This window comes from Camelina sativa, chromosome 16 (genome assembly GCF_030686135.1).
Source record: "Camelina sativa cultivar CO46 ecotype springtype chromosome 16, ASM3068613v1".
Lineage (NCBI taxonomy): Eukaryota > Viridiplantae > Streptophyta > Magnoliopsida > Brassicales > Brassicaceae > Camelina > Camelina sativa.
The window spans coordinates 25,737,950-25,758,651 of NC_141895.1; the positions used below are offsets into that span (position 1 = coordinate 25,737,950).

At 35.2% G+C, this 20,702-nt stretch overlaps 4 protein-coding genes and 1 pseudogene across 13 annotated transcripts; 2 read left to right on the forward strand and 3 right to left on the reverse strand.

Moving 5' to 3' along the window:
- Positions 1-297: 297 nt before the first annotated feature.
- LOC104753947 (dehydrodolichyl diphosphate synthase 1 pseudogene) lies at positions 298-1,056 on the reverse strand (annotated as a pseudogene).
- A 142-nt stretch (positions 1,057-1,198) lies between these two features.
- On the reverse strand, positions 1,199-2,180 carry LOC104753948 (haloacid dehalogenase-like hydrolase family protein). 2 transcript variants are annotated; one of them, XM_087489786.1, is made up of 4 exons: positions 2,095-2,180; positions 1,706-1,867; positions 1,544-1,604; positions 1,199-1,451 (listed from the first exon to the last, which is right to left on the reverse strand). In XM_087489786.1, exons 1-4 carry the CDS (start codon positions 2,149-2,151, stop codon positions 1,297-1,299), a joined length of 435 nt encoding a protein of 144 aa, XP_087345912.1. In that variant the 5' UTR covers positions 2,152-2,180; the 3' UTR covers positions 1,199-1,296. The 2 variants fall into 2 exon arrangements, with proteins under 2 accessions (XP_087345912.1, XP_087345911.1); XM_087489785.1 differs by lacking the exon at positions 2,095-2,180 and having other exon boundaries at positions 1,706-1,965.
- A 6,059-nt stretch (positions 2,181-8,239) lies between these two features.
- LOC104751978 (nicotinate phosphoribosyltransferase 2) lies at positions 8,240-12,644 on the forward strand. 8 transcript variants are annotated; one of them, XR_015583945.1, is made up of 17 exons: positions 8,258-8,605; positions 8,714-8,858; positions 8,946-9,065; positions 9,178-9,312; positions 9,403-9,464; positions 9,560-9,635; positions 9,886-9,987; positions 10,081-10,197; positions 10,266-10,351; positions 10,470-10,644; positions 10,721-10,855; positions 10,948-11,046; positions 11,134-11,242; positions 11,320-11,432; positions 11,529-11,631; positions 11,986-12,053; positions 12,135-12,644. XR_015583945.1 is itself a non-coding variant. In XM_087490553.1 (15 exons), the coding sequence occupies exons 1-15, from the start codon at positions 8,466-8,468 to the stop codon at positions 11,604-11,606; spliced, it is 1,665 nt and encodes a 554-aa protein (XP_087346679.1). In that variant the 5' UTR covers positions 8,240-8,465; the 3' UTR covers positions 11,607-11,906. The 8 variants fall into 8 exon arrangements, 1 of the variants encoding a protein (XP_087346679.1); XR_015583944.1 differs by having other exon boundaries at positions 10,266-10,347; XR_015583941.1 differs by having other exon boundaries at positions 10,289-10,351.
- Positions 12,140-17,041, forward strand: LOC104753949 (uncharacterized). 2 transcript variants are annotated; one of them, XM_010476123.3, is made up of 8 exons: positions 12,140-12,321; positions 15,104-15,281; positions 15,529-15,804; positions 15,901-15,963; positions 16,064-16,243; positions 16,374-16,442; positions 16,539-16,601; positions 16,702-17,041. In XM_010476123.3, the coding sequence occupies exons 4-8, from the start codon at positions 15,956-15,958 to the stop codon at positions 17,024-17,026; spliced, it is 645 nt and encodes a 214-aa protein (XP_010474425.2). In that variant the 5' UTR covers positions 12,140-12,321; positions 15,104-15,281; positions 15,529-15,804; positions 15,901-15,955; the 3' UTR covers positions 17,027-17,041. The 2 variants fall into 2 exon arrangements, with proteins under 2 accessions (XP_010474425.2, XP_087346680.1); XM_087490554.1 differs by having other exon boundaries at positions 12,148-12,321; positions 15,104-15,810.
- LOC104751979 (cyclin-dependent kinase inhibitor 1) lies at positions 13,825-15,094 on the reverse strand. Its single transcript, XM_010474037.3, has 4 exons — positions 14,669-15,094; positions 14,508-14,551; positions 14,157-14,393; positions 13,825-14,070 (listed from the first exon to the last, which is right to left on the reverse strand). The coding sequence occupies exons 1-4, from the start codon at positions 14,864-14,866 to the stop codon at positions 14,004-14,006; spliced, it is 546 nt and encodes a 181-aa protein (XP_010472339.2). The 5' UTR covers positions 14,867-15,094; the 3' UTR covers positions 13,825-14,003.
- Positions 17,042-20,702: the final 3,661 nt, after the last annotated feature.

Consider the following 20,702-nt stretch of genomic DNA (forward strand, 5'->3'; position numbering starts at 1 on the left):
CCCATTAAAGCGAGTATATATGGACCTTTAAAGCCCAAACTCTTTCTCGCAGAGAGAGTTATGAAAATTGTAATGTTTTAGAACTAGGTTTTCCGAGATATAAAAGTTTCTTGTGTAGCAAGATATTGGTTTTAATAACAAGCTGATACATGTGTATAAGGCAAAGAAAGGAGAAACAAACACATCACTTGTTTGATTCGATTCACGAAAACAAGTTACAATGATACTTGAAACAAAAAGCTAATAGTTTTGGTAGAAAATACAGATGAAGGAAACATAATAGAGTGGAACAAAAGATCAAGCCTGAGCGCCAAATCGTCTTTCCCTCCGCTGGTACGAAGCCAAGGCCTCTAGAAGATTATTTTTTATTGAAATCAGGCCAAAGGACTGGCGAGTAGAAGAGCTCTGTATAAGCAAGTTGACACAAGAAAAAGTTACTAATTCTCTGTTCAATTCTCCACTTGTTCTAATCAATAAATCAGGATTTGGGAAGTCACTACAATTTGTCAAAAGTTCTCTCTCGATTAATGTCTCGTCTACATCTTCCTCTCGAATCAACCCTTTTTCTGATTTCTTCACAAATACTCTTGCAAGCATGCATGATGTGTCAAATTTCCCGCTGTAATCTATTGCCAAGATGAGATGTTTATTCTTGTAGCCTTTCGTTGCTTCTTCTGTCTCATTGATTACTTGGATGAGAGATTCAGTGATCTTTGTTTTATTTCCGATAACAGAAACGCGAATTTCGTTTCTGAAACAACAAGATCTTGGTTGTAAATGAGCAGATGTCATTAAAATTAACAAAAGAATCTCAATCGAATTTGTATTTATACCTTTGGAAGTATTCGATGTTGGACTTGAAGTATTGTTGGACCATAGACATTAATTACTCAACCTCATCCTTATAACAATAAGGATAAAATTTGTTAATAGTAGATAATTGTCTGAGAATGTACGCTACTTGTGTCTAAAATGTCACACCTTGTCTGTTTACCATTTCTCTGTGGAGAAAACAAAAGCTGAGACTGTATGAACCCCAAATTCAAAACAGAACTCGGCGAAGAGATAATATTGGTCACAAATATTCACATTTTTTTTTGTAGCGCCATGAGAGAGAAAACGAGAAGCAAATCAAAAACCATGCATGGTCATCATATACCTTGCTAAAATTTCAAACCACTTCCGATTCAACAAAAAAAAATAGGCAAGACTTTTTTTAATGTGTTCAGTAGTAAGCAAGCAAGAAGGAGAAATACTGAGAACACGAAACTTCAACAAACTGATAATCATGCAAGATTAAGAGACACTCTTTGTGACTTTGCGGTAGAAAGACCAGTCAGGATGAGAAGAATCGATCTTAGGCTGTCCAAAGGAATGCTCTTTTATATAAACCTGAACATCCGATGATTTTGCCAGACCATCCAAGTAAGAGCAGAACTCTCCTTCTGAATCTAAGGTAATCAAAAACAATCGAAACCATAACTAAAAAGCATGTCTAATGATAAGAGGTGAAACATCACAAGTTTTAAAACTGTTTACATACCAAGTAAATGATCGTTAACGTCTGACGGATCATAACTCAACGGGAACAGACCCGTATTGTCCTGAATGCATGCACGCACAACAAGATCAATTAAAGTTAAGAGCAAGAACAACGAAGCTGATAAACAAACGGTATATATTACAGAGATAAATGTATGTATACAGGATTGAGTAGAGCTTTGCAAGGTTCTTCTTCAATGAAGATGGCGTTTGATGCAGAGAAACCTTTGAAGCACTGAAACACTTTAGAGAGATCCTTAAAGAACAAAGGCTTGTAAATGTTCTCTAGTGTTTTAAATCCACTGTCCGTACACTTTTCTTGATCCTCTAAGGAAAGAGAATTCGAAAGTGCATATATATACACAAAAACACACATATAACATATAGGTATTTTATTTAATTAAAAGTCTCCTTACCCACACGAACAGAAGCTTATCTTCTAGATCTTTAAGAATAATGTTTAGAATTTAATCAACATTTTTCCTATCAGTCAAAATTATGAAGAGTCAGATCAACGTAAAGAATTGACATTATGAAAAGTTAATCTTTGACTAACTCGCAAGCAGAGGACCAAATCCCGACTTGAAATCGCTCAAGACAAAACTTCATAAACTCTTCAACAAATGGCCTCTTATACACTAAACAACAAAGAAACAATCCCAATCAAGCTAATTATATTTAAACCAAAAAAAAAAAGGAAATTAATATCGAAAATAAATGTTACCAAGATTTGGTCCACATGAAGCATCAGGAGAACGGTTCTTGGGAGCTTTAATTTGTGCAAAACTTTTTCATGCACACGGTGTAGAAGTAGACCATTCAGACTTAAGACCAAGAGTTTCTTTTCCTCCTTGTTCGGCGGTGCTAAACTAAGTTTATCAAGAATCCAACTAAGTTCTGTCTCTTCTGGATCTTGGTCACATAAGTAGTCATCATCATATTCATCGCTGCCGTCGTAGGATGCAATGATGGTGGTACTCTTCTTATTATTCTTTTCTTCCGCCATTGCTGTGATTCAGATAGTCGAGACTCATATGGCGGTGCATATATAGTAGAGGACTTTATTAGTTAATTTAAGGTGGTGGGTGGGCGATTTAGCTTCACGAGATCAAAAGCCATTTATTTGGCGCTTCATGCGGCTCTTTGGATACTGTCAAATCTTTTTGTACTTATCACTAATTTTCGTAATAGTGACATTTAGGGTTCTCTTTCTTCGAAAACCATTATGTAGGTTTTTGACTTTAAACTACCAATCTGAGAATTTCACCTGTCACACATGGGTAAAAATTAAATAATGTCGGTACATCTTTCCATCTCTTTAAAGTTTTTTTCTTTCTTTGTTGACCAAAAATTACGGAGTATATGAATTTCATTTAATTGATGACATCCAATACTAGAAATGTTAAAGACTAGAAAACCTACATAGCGAATCAAGGTGATTGATCAAGTTCTTTTTCAGGTTTAACAATTGTGTTATTGTTATGATGATACCAAAAGAAAGCTCACTGATCAAGAATTAAGAAGCTTATTGGAAAAATTTTGCTATTTTTTTTTTCAAACATTTTGTCAAATAGTTAGACGAGATTTGTTTCCTAATTTTCCATATAAAAACATGAAAATCATATAGTTTAATATAATTTAAATAATTTATAACTATATAAAAAATCAAATGACTAGAATCATGGAAACCTATATATATAGTTTAATCTCTGAACAAAATCTAGTGGCTATAAAAGGGGTGAGATTAGAGATTAAACTATATATGGGTTTCCATGATTTTAAGTTTTTAACCCATTCGTACCAAAATTAATCAAATTCGAACTTCAATTAGATTCGGTTCATAAGTGCTAAACTTTCTTCATGTTTATATTGGGAGTTTCTAATAATGTAAAACGAATGTAAAAACATTTGAAGAATATATGATAAAAATATTTGAGGAAATGTAAAATGATTGATTCGACAAAACTTGAGTACTTAAAAAAATTAATAATTTGAGTTCTCCAAACTGCCAATATATCCTATTAGGGATACTTTAAATCGATGGTCGTTCTAGAAATTGTTAGGAGAAAAATGAAATTGTTATATCGCACTATCGCAGTAAGAAATTTATCGACTTTGATCGAGGATGACAGACAAAGGGCAGAAGTATTCAGACAATGAGTAAAGTGAATTATATGGTACCTCCATTACATGTCATCTTAATCAAGAAAATGAGTAAAGTACATATCATACAAACTGACAGACGAAGGGCAAGTATTGAGACATTTGATACAGAAAAATTCTTGGAACCACTCTCATTCATCCCGTCTTTATTAACCAATCAAAACACAACAAACTGCCATATCTTGTCATATTTATAAAATAAATCAAAATTAAAATTAAAAATAAACAAGTTAAGGAAACCAATTCTGTTTATAAGTGATAGTCTAAAGTCTCGACTCAGTGGATGGTATGAGAAAACGCTTTCCTTGGGAGGTAAGGAAGTTTTGCTTAAGTCAGTGGCTATGGCGCTTCCAGTCTATGCTATGTCATGTTTTCGCTTAACGAAGCACTAGTGCGGAAACTCACAAGTGCGATGTGTTAGTTTTGGTGGAATGCAAGTGCAGACAAACATAAGATGCATTGGGTGTCTTGGGATAAAGTTTGTCAATCGAAGGAATGTGGAGGTTTAGGCTTTCGAGACATTGGTCGCTTTAACCAGGCTTTGCTAGCCAAAAAAGGATGGAGACTCCTAGACTCTCCTAACTCTTTGGTGGCTCGTGTTTATAAGGCTAAATATTTTGAGAATGTCCCCTTCTTTGAGGCTAGAATCGGGTACAGGCCGTCGTATGCTTGGTGGAGTATAATGTTTGGACGTGAGTTACTAGAAAAAGGTGTCATGAAGTCCATTGGAAATGGTCAGGATACTAGGGTGTGGCTCGACAAATGGGTGTTTGATGATAGGCTGAGAAGACCGTTCAACAAGGAACTAACGATTGACTTAAATCTCAATGTCTCGGCTCTCATTCAGGACGATGGAGGGTGGAATCCACAAAACCTCCATGATCTGTTCCCTCCTTGTGAGATACCTAGGATTAGGTCATTTCCTCCAGCACAACACCTACATGACCGATATGTTTGGGCTTTCACTCAAAATGGCCAATATACAGTCAAAAGTGGGAACTGGTTGTTATCTCAGGAGAGTGACATTTTGAATCCTTTATCTACAGATATGATTCGCGTTAACAAGGTTAAAATTTGGGTTTAGGAGACTGCAACTGAGCCTAAAATCTGGCTGTTCCTTTGGAGAGCTTTGTCACAAGCTTTGGCGGTAGCAGAGTGTATGCGCAGTCATGGATTATCTGTTAGCCCTCTCTGTCTGGTATGTCACGTTGAGGATGAGACAATCACTCATGTGTTATTTAGTTGTCCTCTGGCACGTGGATTCTGGTCTGCAATTGGTCTTCCCACTCCGGCACAAGGCTTCTCAAACTCGGTTGTGGACAATGTTTCTCTGATCTTAGACTTTACGAAACAAGCAGAAATTGTTGAGGGTACTAGGCAAGCAATTCCTTGAATCTTATGGGGGATTTGGAAGGCTTGTAATGCTGTTGTCTTCACACAACGGGATCAAGACTCTCATGTCATTGTGGCTTTGGCGATTAAGGAGGCGGAGGAGTGTTTGAAACAATAGACGCTAATATCCCAGGCTACCAATAGAGACGCTAATCCACATGTACAACATGTTCACCGCTGGATCCGACCCCCTCCTGGCAAACTTAAATGCATCATTCATGCAGCGTGGGGCAAGGAATCTTGGTATTGTGGTGGCGCTTGGATACTCAGAGATCATACTGGAGAGGTTCTGTTTCATGCGAGGGATGCATTCATGCCGCGAAGTAACAGGATCTCCGCTGAGCTTAGCTGCCATCTGTGGTGTCTACAAAGCCTTATTACACTTCACTATACGTCTTGTGAAGTTTGGACTGACTATCAGGAGGTGGTGATGGCCTTAGAATGTCCGGATAAATGGCCAAAATATCGTTCGGATATAGACAAAATCATTAGTGCAATACGGGTGACAAGAGAGCTTACTATCAAGCTTTCTTCACCGAAAGCCAATTCTTTGGTTAGGGCGATTGCATCTAGTGTCACACGAGAGGGTCGTCTTCAATCTTACCTTGCCTTTGGGGGACCTGCTTGGCTACAACATCAGATAGATCAAGAACGATGAGGCATAGGCACAGTTTCTACTATTGTTTTGCTCTGTTTTCTTCTTTGCTCAATGGTTGGCATTGATGTTTTTGTACATGAACTACCTCTCTTTCGTTATAATCAAATCAAAGTTAAAAAAAAAAAGGAAACCAATTCTGTAGCTTTTTTATTAAGGAAACTATGTTGGTTTAGGTTTATAAAACAATGATTAAAGTTTAGATTTTACAATTAAACGAAATCATATGTCGGTTTGGGTTTACAAAAAAGTGGTTAGGGTTTAGTTTTTACAATTAAACACAATTATGTGTCGGTTTGGGTTTACAAAAGAGTGGTTAGAGTTTAGGGTTTAGATTTTACAATTAAATGAAATTATATGTCGGTTTGGGTTTACAAAAGAGTGGTTAGAGTTTAGGGTTTAGATTTTACAATTAAACAAAATTATATGTCGGTTTGGGTTTACAAAAGAGTGGTTAGGGTTTAGATTTTACAATTAAACAAAATTATATGTCGGTTTGGGTTTATAAAATAGTGGTTAGGGTTTAGATTTTACAATTAGAAAATTGTATTTTAATTTAGGTTTATAAAAAGAGTGATTTCAGTTTAGATGTTATAATTTAAAACTATAATATAATGTTTAGAATTAATAATTATAAATTTATTGATATACAAAATTCATTTCCTTAATCAATAATTTGTTTCCTTAACTAAGAGGGGGTGAATAAGAAAACCCAAGAATTGTCCTTTGATACACACTAGTTTTTTCCTTTAAAAAAACTAAACAAATTAAATGATCATATTACTTTCGTAAAGAATGTGTGTCATGCCAGGAATCATATTTTGAAAAGTCATTAATTGTTGAATTTTGGTGTGATTTTTTTTTTTTTTTTTACAAACATAGAAGAAACTCTGAGTTTAATTTGAAAGATATCATTTGTTAATCGTACTTTTCCTCTCTCTCGCAAAAGGAAGTTCGCCCTAGCCGCCTCAAGTTTTTCTCTCGATCTGACCTCTCCGGCCACCGGCGCTTCTCGCCGGAGTAGTGAGAGGGTCGTCCTTTGTCTGCTTTCTTCAAGTCTAGCTGATTATGAGTCTTTCCCAGTCTTTCTCCGGCGGATAGTTTCGAAGGCTTCGGAACGGCGTCAAGGTTGTATCTTCTCCGGCTTCGGCGAGATCTTCCCTGAGCGTCGTCTCCTTTTGGATCGTGATGGTGAACCGCAATTTGCCATGTCTCATTGATGGCTGTATTGAGCGTAATTTCAGATCTGGGTTCGTTGGCCTTGGTCGTTTGATGGTGATAGACGGATCGTTGGTCTCTACTGCGGCCGAGATGTTTCTGCCTCCTCTCCGGTAACATCTAGCCTTTGTATTCTTCTGTTCTAATAAGTGCTGCCTTAGGTCTCTTTGTTTAGAAAGTGTTTAGGTTACGTTGGCTACATTCCCATCAAGTCAAGCTCGTTTGGTATATCCCCAATTTGCTTGGTGGTGGATTTAGTGTTACCTTTGTTGAGTCAGTTCTTGGTATTTTCTCTTTGGTTGTGGTTTTGTTTGGGGGTTTGAATCCAGAATATTGCTCTACCTCTTCTTAGAGTCCTCTTGCTGGTTTGAGATTAGTTTATGCTCTAGGTTCGTTCTTGGTGTGAGCCATTTGGATGGTATTTTGTTGTTGAGTCACCTACTAGCCTTCCTTAGAGTGTCCTCTTAGAAGCTTTAGAGTTAGGTTTTAGTCGAAGCAGTGGAATCGTTCTCTACTTCTTCTCTTGCGAGGACATCATCAGTTCGACGAGTGTTCGCGTGTAAGAATAGCTGATCTTGTGTGGCTTGTCTCCAATCGTTTTCAAAGTTTTGGTCTTGTCCCTAATGTTTTTAGCTCTCTCTAATCGGCTGGTGAGGTGTGCTGGAAGTTGTATTTGTGTCTCTGGTCGTGTTGGGTTCCTGCTTTCCTCTCTGTCGATTTGCTTTCTGGTTGTCCACGGTGTGAGGCTTCCGGTCTTCTAGTGCTTTCGACATTTACAGGGTTTATAGGGAAGCTTGGTGGGAATCTCTCATGCCTTTGTTCAAATATAGAGCTTATTTCTTTCTTCTTCTCTTTCCATTATCTTTCGTTTGTAATTTGGTTCCCTTTACTTTGGGATTGTGATTCCCTCTTGTAGGTTATTGTCTCTGGGGACATTCATGTAGTCCACAGACATATGTTTCCTTTATTTAGCTCTTGTATTCTAAACTGTTATAATCTATTTTAATGTGGGGTGAAACCAAATTTATCAATAAAATTTCAGATGTCCAAAACAAAAAACTCTTGAGTTTTTTTTTTTTTTTTGTCCTCTTCTCTATTTTAGACTTTCACAAAACCCATAATTTTTTTTATTTCGGTCGTAACAAATCCCATAATTCAATAGTCCAACAACCACGTGAAATTAACCTAGTTTTTTTAGTCTAATAGACTAATACAATAGTATGAAAATAATTAAAATAAAACCAATAAAGGCTTTAAAAGAAGAAGACTAGGTCAAAGTCTCGTTTTGCCCTTTGTGTGGTTGTCGTCTCATTTCAACACATTCGTTTCTTCTTTTCCTTTGACCACTCCAAATACAAATTAAAAGAACAAACAAAAACCAGTGTTTCCTCGTCCGTTCACTCTCTCGTAATCACACATATACACACACTCATACACATACACAATACGAAAACCAATTGTATTGCTCCACACACAAATTTTGGAGACGACGACAATGGAGAATGGCTCAGAATTGACGACTCAGATCATTGATGGACCAACCAATCCTATGGTCACACCTTTACTCAATGATCTTTACCAATTCACCATGGCTTATGCTTATTGGAAAGCTGGCAAACACAACGAACGATCCGTGTAAACAACACCACACAATTCTCATTTCCTCTGTTTTTTTTTTTAAATGGTTTTGTGTTATTTTGAAATTGATTCTGTTTTTTTTTTTTTGTCTTATGCTTATTATAGCTTCGATCTGTATTTTCGTAAGAACCCATTTGGTGGTGAGTATACTGTGTTTGCTGGGTTAGATGAGTGTATTAAGTTCCTTGCCAATTTCAAATTGAGTGATGAAGAGATCGATTACGTTCGTGAGTCTTTGCCTGGATCTGAGGTAATCAAGAAAGATTGTTGTGTACTTTTTAAATCGATTAAAGTTTGTATTTTTCAATCTGGGTTTGATGTTTTTGATTCAAATCAGGAAGCTTTTTGTGATTATCTTAGAGGACTTGATTGTTCTGATGTTGAAGTCTATGCAATTCCAGAAGGGTCTGTTGTTTTTCCTAAAGTACCTCTCATGAGAGTTGAAGGACCTGTTGGTGTGAGTAATAATAACACACTCTCTCTAACTTTCTCTTTTTATGTGAAGATGGTTTAAGCAATAGTTGTTCTTGAGTGGTTGATTCAGTTTATTTTGTTATGAATCCATATAGGTTGTTCAATTGTTGGAAACTCCTTTCCTCAATCTTGTCAATTTTGCATCTTTGGTAGCTACAAACGCAGCTAGGCACCGGTTTGTTGCTGGAAAATCTAAGAGTCTACTCGAGTTTGGTGCTCGAAGGGCTCAGGTTTTTTATTAATTGTTCTCTTTGTTTTTGTGTCTAAACTAGATTTAGATCTTCCTATGTGTCTCTGATGATCTTAGTTTGGTATCTTAGGGACCAGATGGCGCAATAAGTGCATCCAAATATTGCTACCTTGGAGGTTTTGACGCAACAAGGCAAGTCTTGCTTTTTGTTGTTTTTTCTTGAAGTAGTTGAAAGGGAATGTAGAAATGATATGTTTTTGTATTGTTGGGTAAATTGCCAATGGCAGTAATGTAGCAGCTGGAAAGCTTTTTGGGATTCCTCTCCGTGGAACACACTCCCATGCTTTTGTTAGCTCATTTATGGTCAGTTCCTAAGCCAAAAAACTTAATTTTTATATGGACGTTATACTATTTAAGCAGTATATTGCTAAGCTCATTACAGTACATACTTGAGTTAGCTAATAGAGGCGATAACACAAAGTTTCTGGGAATAAGATGTTCTCGTCAATTGCTTTATGTTATCAGCAATGGCTTTGATTATAAGTTAGAATCCTCCTTCCTATCAATATCACAAAAGCAATTTCGGTTTAACTACCTTAACTTTGCTTTGCAGAGCACTGATGAGATTGTTGACAAAGTACTTCACAGTGCTGATGGGAAAACCACATGTGAGGATTTTGTCAGTCATGTTCAGACATGGTTAAAAAAGATTCAGGTTTGCTATTGCAATCTAGATTTTGCTCTTCCTCTGCCTGTTTTCTAGTCTCAGGACCACTTTTCTTATGTTTTGTTTCCTTGCGGATGACAGTATTCACCATCTCTAAGTGGCATTTTCTCTGAGACAAATCAAAGCGAGCTAGTAGCTTTCATCTCATATGCGCTGGCATTCCCCAAAACGTTTCTTGCCCTCGTAGATACATACGATGTGAGCATTAAACACCAGAGTAAATAGCTCATTTGAGCCTTAAGATTTCTAATAAACTGTTGTATTAGTGTTTTGCTGACTGTTTTTACAGGTGATGAAGAGTGGAATCCCAAACTTCTGTGCAGTTGCTTTAGCACTCAATGACTTTGGGTGTGTAAGAATCTCTTATCAATACCTGATCGTTTGGCGTGCTTCTTAAGGATTTAGTGAATTTGTACTTCTTCGGATCATATGGAATCTGAGATGCAAGTGATGTTTGTTGTGCTGTGCAGATATAAAGCATTAGGTATTAGACTGGATTCAGGTGACTTAGCATATCTATCGACAGAGGCCAGGAAATTCTTCTGCACGGTAGAGAGAGAACTAAAAGTGCCCGATTTTGGGAAGATGGTTGTCACTGCTAGTAATGATCTAAATGAAGAGACGATCGACGCTTTAAATAAACAGGTGATTCCCTAACCTTACTCTCGACGGGCTCCATAAGAGTGATTTTTTAAGCATATGTATTTTTAAATCTTGGTAGGGACACGAGGTGGATGCTTTTGGTATTGGCACCTACTTAGTTACTTGCTATTCGCAAGCGGCCTTAGGTTGTGTTTTCAAACTTGTGGAGATAAACAATCAGCCTCGGATCAAACTTTCTGAAGATGTTACAAAGGTTAAAACTCCCTCTCTCTGTCTCTCTCACTGGTTTCTGATCATTTATTGTTACATTTGCACTTGATTTGATAGTCATTCTGATTTGTTCAGGTATCGATACCATGTAAAAAGCGAAGTTACAGATTATACGGGAAAGAAGGTTACCCTCTGGTGGATATAATGACTGGAGAGAACGAACCACCTCCAAAGGTAAAAGATATATTACTCTTTCAAAGATATTAGTCTTTTTACCTTATTATATTTTACATGATACTTTACCTTTCTTGATTTTTAAAGGTTGGTGAGCGTTTACTGTGTCGTCATCCATTCAATGAATCCAAAAGAGCATATGTAGTGCCACAACGTGTCGAAGAGCTCCTCAAATGCTATTGGCGTGGAAGTGCAGGTAAAGTTTTTTTCAGTACTGTAAATTTATATTGACATTGCGTATTAGCTAATAACTGCTTCTCTCGGCCAATGAAGATGGAGCAAGAGAAGAGTTACCGTCATTGGAAGAGATAAGAGACCGTTGCATCAAACAGCTGGCAAACATGCGACCTGATCATATGAGGAGACTAAATCCAACCCCTTATAAGGTTTGATGTTCTCCTACAAACTGTTTGAAAAACCATTTTTTTCGGTTTTCTCTTTTCTGAGAAATCTGTGTTAACAAACTTGTTCTCGGGTTACAGGTTAGTGTCAGTGCGAAGTTGTACGATTTCATCCACTTCCTATGGCTCAACGAAGCGCCAGTTGGTGAATTGCAGTGACAGAACAAACAAAAAGAAGACTCTGGTATTGGTTGGAGTAATGTATATAGATTTATATACCACAGCATCAACAGCATCACAAACTTGCATTAAGAGCTTTGCATTTAGTTTCTCTTCTTACCACATTTTGATGGTTTCTCATATTTTATTGCCGTAGTAAGAGTTTCATCTTCATACTGAAGAAACAAACTCTCTGCGTTCATTGGAACTCTGTTTTCAACTGATTCGATTTGATTTATTTTACCACTGTAAACATAATGGAAACAGTGAAAAGTTTACTCAAGTGAATGATTTGGATCAGATCTATGTTGTACTTTTCTGTTACACAAATAGAGTATAGTGTTTGATTAAACTTGTTCAGATTGGTTCCGTGGATCAGGTTTAGTTTTCGCAACAAGGCATTGTTGTTCAGAGTTCATGTGAGCGCTTACTATTGTCACTGCACTGGTAAGCTGTTAATCTAGTTTTTTCTTTAGTAGAGATTCGATGGCCATAGCAGTAAAAAACTGTTTGTTTATGTCTTCGAAGTCAAGAGTTATAGGTGTGCAGACTATTTTAACATGCTCTGATCTCAAATCATCTCGGCGAAGATTGAATCAACGGGTAGAAACCAATGATCCAGAAGTATCTCAGCTTTCCATTTGTCCTCTTTGGGGCTTAAACGAAACACACAATAGTGTCTTCATTCATACGAAAATTTGACAGGAGTTATGGGGTAATCCTATTCCTTATCTTTTTACTAATTAAACCGATTTGTCCATCCCTTAAGCTTAGTATGAACGATAGTTTCGTTCTGTGCTTCCCATACACATACGTAAGACGTAAACATTGAATACGGATGGTCAGCAAATAGCCGTGGCTTAGAGGGCAGGGCATTGGATTTGGCTATACATAACCTATGACCGACCATACATTATTATATTACCTATGCTTGTGCACATAACCTATTACCTATGCCATAGTTTTTTTTTTCCAAAACAATAGTTCCTTGATGAAAAATAATGGATTTTTAGTAAACCTACTGATACAAAAAAAAAAGAAGTAAATGGCTCTAATTAAATCCATCGTTTGTTCTCCGAAATGGTAGGGTCTATATAACTTGATTGGTTAGACGATTTGCCCAAATGGTCCATGAGAGAGTTTTGTTTTGTTATCAAGTCTTTGGACATTTGGTCTAGTAACAAAAATGGTCCAGGATCATTTGTTGCGGCATATGGGAATAATGGGATTTAACAAAAATGGTACTTCCTCAGTCTCATAAATATTTATGTTTTAAGATATTTTTTTGTCCCACAAAAATTGATGTTTTATAAATTTTAAGAAGTAATCATTGAAAATATTTAAAATTTTGAATTGTTATTGGTTTAAAATTAAATAATATTTCTTTAGTCAAAGAAAAAAATATATTTAAACTCAATAATCATTGTTTAATTAAAATGTGTAAAAACTTCTAAACATCAATCTTTATGAAACAGAAAGAGTATTATCTCACATTTGTCTTAACCATCGGTTAGTAGTATAGTATATATGACCTTTTACAGATCTAAAGATTTATTATTAGTATTAGTTTAGTATAAAGTTTCAATTCAAACATATAGTTTCGTGTGATAGAATGTTTTATGAATTGGTGAAGTGCCTAATTGGTCGGTGCTGAATAGAAAAAAAAAAAAAAAATGTTTCTATAACTTCAGTTGGTGTGGTTGGTACGGTTTAGTTCAACAAAAAAGTGCAGTGAATTTGTCGATTAGTTGATTTGTGAAATCAAGGCGAACTTTTCTAATAATATAAATAAAATTGTTGGTAAAAAAAGACATATACAGTACATGACAATTACGAAAGAAAAATGCGGTATATAGAATATAGTTCTAATAATAACAAAATTTATATAAATTTATACGTTTTTGTTAAAATTGGATCTGCTCATGCACAATACATATATTATGTGTGTGTGTTTTAAAGATATTATTATTAAAATTGAGAAAACAAAAAATAAATAAATTTGAGTGTGGTGTGTGGGAGTGTGGGGATAGAAATAAAATGATTATTTTTGTCCACAAAAACAAAAATGTACTCCTACCCATAAGAATATGCTAAAAGAAAGATAGAGAAGTACATAGGATTCGAAGGAAGAAGAGGTAAAAAAAAAAAGGGAAACGTTGAGCTAAAAGACACGACTTTTCTGGGCTCTAAAAATCTGTTAGAAAACTCAACAAAAAGCTTTTTCTTACTTTCTGTGCAATTTCGTACTTCTAAAAACATTCCTTCTACAAATCTTCTTTTCCCAACTTCAACAAAATAAAGCTAAAAGAAAAAGAAAAAAAAAAAGAAATTAATTTATTCTTATAAAAATTAAAATCTAAAAAAATTAACTACTAAAACATAATTCTTCCTTCTTCTTCACTCTAACTTAACCCATTCGTAACGTCCTTCTAATGGCTTCTCCTTCTCAAAATCGAAATTATACCTAATTGAAAAAAAATGAAACTCACTCTTACTTTAGCTGTAAATTTTAAAATGGAAAGGATTATAAAACTAAAACTCAATACTTACTTCTTCTCGAATTTTTTACTGAGATGTTGTTTCTCAGCATCCGCGAAAAAATCTTCGATTTCTGATACCGTTGGCATCTCCGCCGTCTTCTCTTCCTCCTTCGCTACTCTCCCGCTACAACAACTATCTAACGACTCTTTAACCATAGGTTCAAATTCCGATGAATAATTCTCCATTGATTTGCTTGTCGCTTTGTCGTATTCTCTCAAATTCTCAAACAGCTTCCTCTTCGTACTCCTTTTTAAAACAACAAAATTTATTGAGGAGAGAAGATAATAACCGGGAAAGTAACCAAAATCTTCAAAATTCAAATAATTTTCATTTTTTTTTGGTTTTCCACTCCCTACTCACCGTCGATACGTCGACGTTTCAGTGTCACCATCTTTATCCTCCTCCTTCAAAAATACAAAACATTTCAAAATTTTCAAAAAAAAAAAAAAAAAAAAAAAAAAGGAACAAAACATTAAATGTCTACAGTTGCAAGAATCTAGAATCATAAAACATTTAATAACCTCCAGATCTATGTTCTTATTATTATTATATTCATTGCTCCCACAACAAGACGACGAAACTCCATTATTAATATCACCCACGGAGCTATTAGCTTTCTCCGATCTGATATAAACGATTCTCCGGCTACGAAGCTGCATATACGTCGACGAAACTCCAGCTTCCACTAATCCTTTACCTTTCCTACATTTCCTCACCATCTTCGATTTTTTAGGTTACGTGTGCGTGAAGTTTAACTTTTCTACGAAACAGAGAGAGAGAGAGAGATATGGTTAAAGTTGAGAGGATGAGGAAGAAGAAGAAGAAGGAAGATGATGATGATGATTGATTGATTGTTGTTTTTAACGGCTAGGATTGAGTATAGAGAGGAGCTTTTGGTTTTTTGGGGTTTGATAGAGAAATGGCGTGTTTTAATAGTAAAGTGGTCCTGTTTACAGTGACGGGGAATCATCTTTAACGGGGAAACTGGAGGCGCCGTTATTTCGATCGCGTGTCGAACGATAAGGTTGAGTGACACGTGTCGGTTTTAAACGGTGACTTAACGGAACGGGAGGCGTAATAATTGTGGTGTAACCAACTATTTTAAAAACCCTCTCATCTCTTGGTAACTCACAGGTTTGCCATTACTCCGGACCCCAGTTGGTATAATTAGGGTAGACGATGTAGAGAATTGTTTAATTTAATTCATAATTGATGATGATGATGATGATGATAGACGTGTTAGATAATTGTTCAACTTCAACTATGAAACGAAAGACTAATAAAACATAAATATGACCTCCTAAATTAAAATTTACCTACTAACTAGACTGAGATGAATATTGCCATATCTACCATACATCAACAACCTCCACCATCATAGACGTCCAAATACTCCTGCTCTCTCTCGTCTCACAAACCACCGTCTGGACTCTACATCTTCCGCCAACCGCCGTCACTGTTGGAACCGCCGTCGCTTTTAGAACCGCCACAACAGTCTATCTTCTGATAGCCATCATCGTTGAGGTTGAAGAAACCATTCGATTGACAGTGTGGGCATGATGAATTTCTTTATCCACAAACTTCTACGGTCTAATCCTTCAGGTTTGCATCCACCCGCCGCGACAGCAGAAGCCCTGTAGACTAGTCCCCCCTGCAGGTTTATGTCCGTCTGCATTTTGTCCTCCAATCGTTTTATAGGGATCATATCCAATTGCTCCAGTACTAACAACATCCCAACTACTTCCCCTTGCAGGTTTGATGTAGGTTCGAACTCTAGAAATGTTGTCCTCCCAGTGGACCAGATCCAAATGCAAAGGTATATATGTCCACCATATTCTCTTGTGTTTTCCTTTGTTTACTAAATCACATATGGTTGGCTCATCTGAATCAACAACCAACAATTCTTCATGTTGCAGGTCTCATAACGAAGCAGGTTCTTCTGGGATGGTTGATCATTTGGTGGACCAGATTCAATTTTCAGGGTACATGTCTATCTTGTCTGGTGGACAATGGTTACATGACTGTTGCATTTGTGGAGTATCCTTGTTGGTTGTTGATTCAAAAGGACCTCTGATGGACCACATCCAAAATGCGAGGTTCTTGTCCACCCGTCACTGAGTTTTTTTTATGCCTATTGTCGATTGTCTTGTTTGTGATTGCTAACAAAACCAACTTCCAAACCATGTATTTGAGATTGCTGAAGAACTTGTTAATTGTTCCGCACAGGTCTGACGAAGAAGGAGTGATTGGTGATGTTGTGCCTCCTAAAGCTGACCAACAATTCAAACATTTAAGGTTTATGTCCATCTGCATTTTGTCCTCCAATCGTTTTTTAGGGATCATATCTAATTGCTCCGGTACTAACCACATCCCAACTACTCCCCCTTGCAGGTTTGATGTAGGTTCTAACTCTAGAAATGTTGTTCTCCCAGTGGACCATATCCAAATACAAAAGTATATATGTCCACCATATTCTCCTGTGTTTTCCTTTGTTTACTGGATCACATATGGTTGGCTCATCTGAATCAACAACCAACAATTCTTTATGTTGCAGGTCTCATAACGAAGTAGGTCCTTCTCGGATGGTTGATCATTTGGTGGACCAGTTTCCAGGGTACATGTCTATCTTGTCTGGTGGACAATGGTTACAAGACTGTTGCATTTGTGGAGTATCCTTGTCTATTTCGTGGTGTAGTCGTTGTGGTCATCTCTTTAAACTACCGGTCCGCAAAAGCTCCTTCTCTGATAAATTTGTCCACCAGCTTATGGACCATAGCCTCATTCCCATTAATTCATGTCCAGTCGCTATTAATGTTAGCTTTTGTTTGAATTCTCCCCTAAGCTTTTCCCTTCTCTTTCTTCTATTAAGCCAATGGTAAACTCGACTTTAATCACCTCCTCCAAAATCCAGAAAATGGCATTTCTAACAAACAAAACAAAAAATGGCATTTGTGACAAGTTTTTGAATAAAAATGGCATTCTTAGCCAAATTCCCTTGATTATATATGATGGGAACATGATCATATTAGTTTAGAATACATAGTGTGAATACCTCAGGTTCTGACATGTACTATAATGATTATAACAATGTAATGGAGGTACCATGTAGTAGTTAAGTGCAACTTCCTAAAACTATTTGGTACATAACGTAGATAATGTATAATTTGTTCGTACGGATCTTTCTAGTTCCTAAGAAATTCAAATACAAGGTCAAACCTTTGCTTTAAAATACTAGCTACTACTATGTATATCTACTCGAATTAAACGTATGCTTATAGAATTTGGTGAGTGATGCTAGGACCACATTTTACATTAATTGTTCAATGGAAGGTTAACATTTTTCACTAATATAATATTGAATTTGGTTTAGATTTAGATTTGCTCATATATTCCAGTAAAATATAATTATTAGGATTATATATTTAGATTTGCTCAAATATGTTTTTCCATTTGGTTTCACATAAAAAAATAGTACTTAATTAGGGGTTTTCAAGTCCTAGCTAAAACTTAACAACATAACATTAATAATAACTATGGATAGATTTTTCACTCCTTAGGTTGTTTGTTTGTTTTCTTGGTTGAATCTTTCAATCAATTTACAAACATCCATTTGCATGACGTAAGGAACTGGTGATTGTGTTTAGTGCCATTGGTTTCAGGGCAAATATTTAATTTCCCATTAAAGGTAAAAATGTAAATTAAGTTTTAAGCTAATAAAATATTTTAATTAATTTAGTTTCCAAACAGTTAATTCACTTTTTCTCTAGTAATAAACGAAAATTATTATTTAATTTTTTAAACATTATGAACTAATCAAACTTTTAAAAAACTAAGATTTAATATTAAACCATATGTTTTTTTTTAGTTATTATAGATTTAGAATTTTTTTATTAAGATTTTAAAGATAATTTAATTTTAAAAATCAATACAATCATAATTTTTATTATTATATTATAATTTTTTAGAGAAAACGTCATTAGTCTATTATATGTGTATTCATATAGGTTAATTAAATGGATAGATCTGGGGATCGAAGATGAATCTTCTAAGATCGAATCTCGTTTTGTCTCTTGATGTCAGCTAAGATACTTTGTTGACTTCACCGTTAGTTAAAAATCCATACTTCATTCGTTAGTTCGTAAAGACATGATAAAATTTAATTATTAGTTAAAAAAAAGTTCAGCATTATGATTTATCTAAGAAAATATCATTAGATCCTGACAGTGCATGCATAGTCGAGAGGTCGTGCGGTATATTATACTCTTTTATGATTGATTGATATTTATGATTTACAAGTGTTGGCTTAAATCCGAATAGCTGTAGTCTTGAAGGGTCTTGAGTGAGTCATAATTTTGCAAAAAAAAAAAAAAATGGCTAATTTCTGTTGTAAGCGATGAAGAAATCTATAATTTAAAGTGTATTAAGATTTGGTTGTGGTTACTGCAAGCCTGACAACGGTTTAAATGAAAAGTGTTAAAATCATATGGTGAAATGGTTTAAATAAGTTTTGATTTCCCTAAATGTTTGAAAATTCGATTATAAAAACTATCATATGTCCCACATGCATACTTGCAATTGTGTTACAACATAATTCAGTGGTAACCATTGTTTGCAATTGCATAATCAACTTAATCTACATATTTACAATTTGATATTCAAAATACTCTAATAATATAGATGTTTTGGTCTTTAAGAAATTTATGAAATTGGGCATTTTTGAAAAGTGGTATATATGGGAAAATGAGCATTTTTGAAATTCTCAAATTTAAAATTAGATTCTTTTTGAGTTGATTAAAAAAAAAAAATAGACTGTATGTGTTCAGGTATGTAATTGGTTTGTTTATATCTAAATGGATAAAACGTAGCTAAATAAAAGAGAAAGTAAGTACTACAAATGCCAAACTGCAGTAGAAAACCAAAGAAAAAAATACACTAAAAAACTCGTGCTAATATGCAGAATCAGTTAAAAACAAACTTCGTTAGAGGTTTCAAAAATGACAAAATAAGAAACCGACTGTTCAATGAATATGAAACTCACATTTCAAAAGACGTCTGAATCCCACATACAAAGAGAGAGTCCTGGACATTCCAAAATCACATGTTGCTCGTCGTAACTGTACATGTCAAATGTAAAAGCTACAGATAGATAAGTCTCCGAGTAAAATAAAATAGAATTGACACTTAGAAGGAGATAATCGTTGTGTTATGCTTACTAGCTTAGGTCAAGTTATCAACATCACGAACGATCGTACGTTTTGCGTCAGCATTACCATGTGTTGTGGGTTTGGGCTTAATAAGTCATATTTTAGTAAAGGTTTTCTAACAACTAAACTCGGCCTCCATCACTCCCCTGGGCCTAGCCAACCCTTTTACTCTAACAGAAGCAACTTTTCTTTTGTTTGAAAAAGGGTTAAAATTTTGGTTTTTGCAACAGGATTCGAACCCTCATGAACGTTAAAGATTGTAGTAGAGCGTGTAAACCATTAAGCCAAACTTTTCAATATATATATATTTTGTCTCAACGCATGGACAATAGACTGCATTCCGATAAATATATCTTGCTTTGAGACTGATTTTTCGGTCATGATCAAGATGACTATCGCATTTGCAGAATGGCAAGCTTTCTCCTCCCATTCAGATTCCTTTGTAAAATTGTTGTTATATTTTTCCAACTTTTCTTTATATTAATATATATATATATATATATATATATATATATATTTGACAATCAATTTTTATTTATGATTTTTGATGCAGTACTTTTACTTCAATTAAATTATCAATTCACAATCTGCATTAATCAACTCACTAAAAATACACAAAGTTGTTTCATCTATTCTTAACAGAAATAGGTTTGTTGTAAGAGTCTTAACTAGCAAAACAAATTAAAGAAAAGAAACAAAACAAATTCAAAACAATTTGAACTCAAGAAACATAACACAACTAGCAACAAACTTTAAATCAAGATTAAACAAGTGAACCTTGGGCAAGGTAATTGACTTGGGAGATAGCTAACCAATCCTAGATGTCCAAGAAACAATTAAGAACAATCCTATGGCTAAGAACACTAATGCAAATCAATCCATTTCCATGGTAGAGATTCCTATGCTAATCAAGTGATAATCAACTTTTTCCAAAGGAAATTACAAAGCAAGCATGCTTTAAGAACAAGTCTCAATACCACTAAGCACCCTAATCATCAATTTCCATTGGCTAGGAGTGCAAAGCCCTTGAATAGTTTGGTTCAGGAATTTCATCAAACACCTTCTGGGCAATGGAAATCCTAATGTCTAGATTCAAGCTTGATCAAGGCTTTCCAGCATTATTAACACTAAACAGGATAAGAAACACATAAATAAGGCTCTAGACATCAAAGATCAATCATCTATCTCTCTAATCTACCTAGCTCAAAGTTCTAATGATATACTCACTCATCATCATGATCACACAAAGGAAAGAGTTTGATCTTTGTGAAATCATAATAAGAGATTATAGATTAAGAGATTTAAAAGAAAAAATTACTATTAAAAACTTGAAATCCAAACAAAGGTCTCA

Bases quoted from the DNA above. Each gene is read 5' to 3' on its own strand.
- LOC104753948 (XM_087489786.1), bottom strand. From the start codon at position 2,151: ATGAAGTTTTGTCTTGAGCGATTTCAAGTCGGGATTTGGTCCTCTGCT. The intron at 1,868-2,094 runs GTCAAAGATTAA...CTTTCCTTAGAG, and splicing joins GGTCCTCTGCTTGCGAGTTA to GATCAAGAAAAGTGTACGGA. The intron at 1,605-1,705 runs GTATACATACAT...GCATGCATTCAG, and splicing joins GCAAAGCTCTACTCAATCCT to GACAATACGGGTCTGTTCCC.
- LOC104751978 (XM_087490553.1), top strand. From the start codon at position 8,466: ATGGAGAATGGCTCAGAATTGACGACTCAGATCATTGATGGACCAACC. The intron at 9,066-9,177 runs GTGAGTAATAAT...GAATCCATATAG, and splicing joins GAGTTGAAGGACCTGTTGGT to GTTGTTCAATTGTTGGAAAC. The intron at 10,198-10,288 runs GTGAGCATTAAA...CTGTTTTTACAG, and splicing joins CCCTCGTAGATACATACGAT to GTGATGAAGAGTGGAATCCC.
- LOC104751979 (XM_010474037.3), bottom strand. From the start codon at position 14,866: ATGGTGAGGAAATGTAGGAAAGGTAAAGGATTAGTGGAAGCTGGAGTT. The intron at 14,394-14,507 runs GTGAGTAGGGAG...TGTTTTAAAAAG, and splicing joins GAAACGTCGACGTATCGACG to GAGTACGAAGAGGAAGCTGT. The intron at 14,071-14,156 runs GTAAGTATTGAG...TTTTTCAATTAG, and splicing joins AGTAAAAAATTCGAGAAGAA to GTATAATTTCGATTTTGAGA.
- LOC104753949 (XM_087490554.1), top strand. The intron at 15,964-16,063 runs GTATATATGTCC...TTCATGTTGCAG, and splicing joins GACCAGATCCAAATGCAAAG to GTCTCATAACGAAGCAGGTT. The intron at 16,443-16,538 runs GTTTATGTCCAT...TCCCCCTTGCAG, and splicing joins CAACAATTCAAACATTTAAG to GTTTGATGTAGGTTCTAACT.